At 37.4% G+C, this 6,692-nt stretch overlaps 1 protein-coding gene across 2 annotated transcripts in view; it reads left to right on the forward strand.

The window, feature by feature from the left end:
- tln1 (talin 1) overlaps window positions 1–4,459 on the forward strand; it is a 56,810-nt gene extending 52,351 nt beyond the window's left edge. For both annotated transcript variants that reach the window (XM_005943066.3, XM_005943067.3), the window contains exons 56-57: window positions 2,207–2,332; window positions 2,743–4,459. In XM_005943066.3, coding sequence (XP_005943128.1) covers window positions 2,207–2,332; window positions 2,743–2,877 — 261 coding nt within the window. In that variant the 3' untranslated portion in view covers window positions 2,878–4,459. The remainder of the gene's footprint in view (window positions 1–2,206; window positions 2,333–2,742) is intronic.
- Window positions 4,460–6,692: the final 2,233 nt, after the last annotated feature.

Consider the following 6,692-nt stretch of genomic DNA (forward strand, 5'->3'; position numbering starts at 1 on the left):
CTTCTTGCTCAAACTCTGCTCAAAAGAGTTGTTATGACCTTTTAGGTGTAACTGATGCTCGGCAGTTGCAAGACATAACAGAAAGTACAAGTATTTCCTGTCACTTCATCCACCCAAAAATACTATCTTTGAGTGTAGCTGTGAGCACATCGGCCTGCCAGCCCAACTCATATTCTCTGATCCAATCAGCAGTGGCTTATCTCCTCCTCTTTTGGACCTGCAGCTGCCACCACAGTAATTCTCATACATTTATGTCTACAGAGCTCTGGAAACAATCTACCCAGTCCACACATAGCACTAAGAACTGGAAATATTAGCCTTGATCTATGATTACACTAGAACCATTTGCTCTTAGCTATATTCTGTATTAATGGTTTCTCTATTAAATGTTTGAATATTTCTGGAAAGAAGGATTTTTGAACTCTTTTTTATATTGCAGCCAGTAGTTTGGGGATAACACAGTTAACATTTTATGTTATACCACCTACAAAAATCTAATATTTCATATTAATTAATTTATAAGAAGAATCCTCGCAATCATATGCCACAATAACATTTTCTGTTAGCAAACGAATAAAAAGTCACACAACATAATGTCCATTGATGCTGTCTGCAATGTTGCCTTCTTGTAGTTCAGTCTTCTCAGTTTTGACTGCTTTACCTCTGGCATCACAGAGCACTTCTCCTGTCCGAATGACATTCCGATGTCATTGCTGTAGATCCTAGCAGTATGGATCAGTGAGTCCATGTAGAGGTGTCCAATGATTCTGTAATTTTAAAGCAAGTTCCAACTTGACCACCTCAGAATTAGATGAACAAAAATGAGCTGTGTTAATAATAAAAATATATTTTTAGTTTCAGGTACTATAGTTACTAGGCTTAAATGTTGTGCTTTTTAATTTACCTTTGTTTTTCTGTCATTTGGACATCAGCACAATGCAAACTGCACATCAAGCACTTGGAACTGCCTAATGTAGCCATGTTTTTACACTAGCAAATATAGCTTACGGCTGCAACATTGGCAGACGTTGTTCTATTGGCTTGTGTTGTTGTTGTAGTGCCACTCAGGCTGTTAAAGTTGCGAACATTTCACCACAGCACTCGTTTCCATTGTCCATTTGCACTACATGACCTGCAGAGGAGGCATACAATAATTGACCATGATTGCTCAATTGGTCATGATAATTTGCATATTAATGATCAAGGAACTGACCTCACAATCCATTGTTCATTAAGTGGGCTAGTTTCATTTATTGTGCAAAGGTACTGTTTATAAGGTTGGGGAAACCTGCAGTCAGCTGAGACTGAAGAAGTCACTTGGATGATTCCGAAACATTTCTCCCACTGAAAACGTTACGTCCAGATGAACAGAATCTTTTTTCTTTTTTTTTGGTTTTCTTACTATGCTTATGCTCCCCATTTGGGAGGATGTAATTTCAAAAGGTGGGCTCTGTGTGAAGGTACTGAAAGTGCATCAGTGCAGTGGAAATTGTAACTGCATGCCTCCAACCAAACTCATTAGCCAAGGCCACAGGCCACGTACCTTAAAGCTTTCGAGATTTATCTTCATGTCTTTAAGGCTAAGGTTTGGGAGTGACATGTGTTGCACCTCATTCTTCTCCTTAAGGTAACAGAATTCATAGACACAATATTTTGCTTCATGCATTGTGCCTACATGATGATATATGATATTTAGACAATCAGGGAGGGAAAAGGCCTCCAAGAGAAATTTTCTGTCTGTGTGGAAGTGGATGTTCCTGGATTCAAACAGATTTACTGTGTTGTTATTTAATTATTTTTTTCTCGTCTCAGCCCACTGGCTGATTCAGCCCACTGAGCCTCAAAAGGAGAAACCTTGTCTTCATTGAGCCAAGTTGCCCAATAAGAATTGTTTGGCTTTGACTGATGTTTGGGACTGATCCTTGTTGCCTTTTATAGCTTTCCTCCTGTGTCAAGAACAAAACAACTGTTATGGTTTTCTGTCAGAGCCCAGTTGGACTCATTACTGCCTTTCCAGGAGTTGCTGTTTAGTAGAGAAAGGTTGATGACTCTGTTCTACATGCACCTCAAAGACTCAAATCATAGACCATTGGTTAGACATACTGAGTGTCTTTTATACATTCCTTTTGTAATGTTTTCCATCTTTAATCAAGTTTAAAGCCTTTAAGTTGTGATTTGACTTGAAATCGTGTGTGTGTTTCTGCAGGCTGCTGGAAATGCTGTGAAAAGAGCCTCTGATAATCTGGTGAAAGCAGCACAAAAAGCAGCATTTGAAGAACAAGACGACCAGGCTGTGGTGGTCAAGAGTAAGATGGTGGGAGGTATTGCTCAGGTAAGTTAGAGATCCGAAGCACATGTTCTACATGTAACTTCGACTTCAGTCTCATTGTGTGTTGTAAACTCATTTGTGTTACATTTCTATAATCGTGATAAAGCACTGTCTCATGTGCCTGTGTGACTGTGAAGTGTAACAGCTGGGTAGCTCAGCAGGATAGGACTGAATTAGAAAAAGGGAAACTGGAAGTACTGACCCAGGATGGGCATGTGGCTCAGCTGTACGCGCCGCTGTTTTATAGGAAGAAAGGTCAAGTTCACATCTTTTGTATGGGTTAGGACTTAAGTGTGCGGAGGTCTGGATTGGGATCTGTTCATCTGACTTAAGTTCAGCTTCATGTGTGTGTGATTGTGAAACAAGTGTTTCTTAAGTGTGGTGACATGCTGACCAATTGTGTTGTGTTGTAGATCATTGCCGCTCAGGAGGAGATGCTACGGAAAGAAAGGGAATTGGAGGAAGCCAGGAAGAAGTTGGCCATGATCAGACAACAGCAGTACAAATTCCTCCCGTCAGAACTGCGGGAAGATGGCCAGGAACAGTGAGAGAATAAGTGTGCGTCTGTAGCAGCATGCAGTGTCGTCAGCAGAAGTCATCTTTGGAATGATAAGGACCTGTTCTCAGCTCATCTTTAAGTGGAGAAAACTATAACATATAACTATAACTGTAACATTAAACAATCTGACTTCAATTCCACAGCAAACTGTTTCACATTTAGTTTCAAAAGTTAACAATGACGTCCGTAACGCTGATTAAGGTATCTGTACTTTTGATTAGATGGTTACACACCTATCAGTATATTTTTCTCTATTTTGAATTCTTTTTTTTTTCATCTTTGTGTGTACATGCTGTGTAAAATGGCAGTCACGCCATTAAATTATACTTGCCTTAACTGTCCTAGATATAGATATCTTATATAGGCAAGCAGAATTAATGCTTCCATGACAATTATGCAGAATCTATGCAAATTTTATATGCTGTGTGTGCGTGTGTGTGTGTGTGTGCTGGTATGCGTGTGTGTGTGTTTACAGACACAAAGTGCCTTGATGTATAGGAGTTCATTGTGAAAAAGAGATCTGTGGTTGTATGACAGTAATGATATTCAATATGTTAATTGACGTACTGGTTAAACTTAATATATAAAATTACACATTTTAAATCTAAATTGGGATAAAATAATTATACAGTGGAAAAAATCATAGTGTTTTTTTACAACCTTCAGAATATGTTAAAAGGATATCCTCCAGTACATTGCTATGTTTTTCTGTGTGGGTTTTTGGATTTAACCATCTACAGTATTTAGCCAGAAATCAGACTAGAGGACTCATTTGTGTTCAAATTATAAAGCCATATATTTAATTTTTAAATATTTGAGATTGTTGCAAAGAGTCCAGCACTGTCAGGATTTCTTTAAACAAATAAAGTGTTTTAAATTTATACCTTTATGTATTATGTACCAGGGACATGGGATCAGCTGTAAGTTTATACTTGTATCCTAAGTTTTTAGTACTTTCTATGTAACATGACTTGTGCTTGATGAGGGTCTAGTAGAGAAAAATTATGAATATATTTTTGCAATTACACAGTGAAAGTGTATTTGCAACAGGAATATTTGACATTAAATTGACTGTATTTGGATTCTTAGTGGTTATTGACTTGCTCCTATGATATGTTATTTGTGGGATTTTTCTAAAGAATTCCTATAACTGAAAAGGAAATGATCTGAGGTATATATTGGCATTTTATATGGATGAACACAAAAATAGATTATAAGATAATGATTAAAATCTGCCCTTACGTTGGCCTTTTTTTCTTTTGCATATTATTTGCATATTATTTTTAGGATAGCTAGAGCAGTATGCAGTATAACATACAAAGGCTTTTTAAAATTTTGTGCACATTTTGACTAATTATAATGCTCATTCACAATAGTACCGATGATGGACACTGTAACTGTGATTTATATTCAATAAAGACAGTGTTTAAAGAGATGTTGACATCTGTTGTTTAACAGTTTGTTTGTCCCAACATAGATATCATGTCCCTAAAAGGTGAAAACTCAGTGTTACACAGTGGAGAATCTATAACACAGCTTGCATTATTTTCAATAAATATATTTAAACAAAATGTGTTTGGAACTATATTCTCTATTTATTCTTTCCCCTCACCCTCAACCAGTCAGAGGCTGCTTATGCTACATCTGCTTTTCCTGTTAAAACTTCTTCCCTTCATCCTCCCTGCCCAGTGCTTGTTTAAAGGGCTTCTTTACATTACAATACAAAACACCTTTAGACAATTGTTGTAAACTGAAGCTACAAAGTAAATAAAGCTGAACTAAATGGATATTAGCCACATGTCTCACTAGTTACCTTATTGCCTCTAAATAGCAGTAGTGATTGTATAGCTCGCAAACCTGTATCTTGTAGGGACTAACACATTGTTAAATCGTCTCACTTTAACTGAAATCATCACACCCCACTGCACTACAAAGCCTTTGTGGGGACTTTCTCAACTCTGATTTGAAAGTAGGACCTCCTCATTTATACAGATAAGTAGAAATGGAGACTCAATAAAAATAAATGCTTTGGTTTAGCTACCAGTTTTCCCAGATTGTAGGTATGTTATTACGGTCTTACACTATAACTATGTCCTTCTGTTTACGCGGTATAGACTTTCTCTCTTTGTGTTTTAACTTTCAATTTTGGATTTTTATGTTTTCAGTATGTAGGGGAGACCGGGGATAGTTGTAACGTGGGTCAGTTGTAACACTTCCAATTTCTCCAATCAGGGCTAAGTTTCAAATGATGTGACTCATCCTGTGCATGCCCAATTCAGTTCTGCTATCACATGTGAAAAATCAGCACATTTTGTCAAACACAGACAATTTAACACGAAAAAAAGTAATTTGTATGCCAAAAAGTAAGTTTTTCTACTTTATTTCAATTTGTAATAGCATTATCTGCTTTGCAGTTAAACTCATCAAACTTAAATTGTGTTATTTGTATGTCTATGGGGATATATTCTGTGTAGGTCTTTAGTGCTAATGTTTTAGCCGTTGGCTGTAATGTTAGCTAGTTCATGGCTATAGGAGTCTGGGTCAGTTGTAACAGCAACAGTCTGGGTTAGTTGTAACAATAATGCAGATGTTACAACTTACCACACTATTACTTTAACTTATATTAAACAAGTTGGGGCAACGACATCAGCAGAGAGAGGTTCACTGGTCGCATTTGTATATGCGGTTAATGCCATTGGCAACACAATTCCTCCACTGTTTGTGTTCCCACACATACATTATGCAGACCACTGTGTCAGAGATGGACCAGTAGGAAGTACTGGTAGTGGAAATAAATCAGGATGGGTGCAAGAAACAGATTTCCTCATCTTTCTGAAGCACTTTGCAAACCACACCAAGGTAAGCCATGATAAAAAGTAATGGAATTGCGATGCTGGTGAACAACTACATTTTTTCAGCTTCATTGTTATGTTCAAAATTGGTGCAAGAGTTGTAGGTTATAATGCCCACTGAGCCAATGAGGCCAAACTCAAGGAAGACCAACCAAAATTAATGAAATATTCAGTTGCAGAAAATTCCATAATTTGTCTTTTTTGGGGGGTTGGAATATGTTCAAAAGCTAGATTTCTGCATTCTGTCACACACACACACACACACACACACACACACACACACAACACACACACACACACACACACACACACATCACACACACACACAGCTACATAAATGGCTCTAAGTGCATTCATGTGTTGAATAAACAAAGATTACATGTTAATATTTTGTTCAGTACCCTTATTTCATTGTGTTACATTTCACCCCAGGATATGTTACAACTAACCCAGACTATGGGGTTAATTGTAACATTTCACTCTTTGTGTTTGAGGCCATACCATGCAATGGGTAATTGTGCTGCAGAGAAAATAGCTGCACTATTTAATAGCAGAGACATGTAAATACTTTGCATTACATTTTGAATCCACTACCTTAAAAGAGCTCCAATTTACAGACAGAAATGTCAAAAATGTTACAACTATCCCCGGTCTCCCCTACATCTCACATATGACTCGTCGTTGTGGGTTTTTTTTTTTTTGTTTGTTTGTTTTAATTCAACGCCTTTAATATTTTAATTGGTAATTTTCGGATTGGTACTACTTTTTTCATCTCTAAACGTTTTAGATCAGTGATTTGCTCTGTTACCTTTGCTGATGTCCCAGTGGTCGGGGATAGTCTTGATTTATTCTCACATACTGAACACACACGTCAGACAGCTTGCACAGCTTTCAGTGCCTAAACATGGTCAACGATTCGTACGGATCCAAAGTGGGAGAAAAAGAGGAGTGC

This window comes from Haplochromis burtoni, unplaced genomic scaffold (assembly GCF_018398535.1).
Source record: "Haplochromis burtoni strain Fernald_Lab_line unplaced genomic scaffold, NCSU_Asbu1 Contig_356, whole genome shotgun sequence".
In the NCBI taxonomy this organism is placed as follows: Eukaryota; Metazoa; Chordata; class Actinopteri; order Cichliformes; family Cichlidae; genus Haplochromis; species Haplochromis burtoni.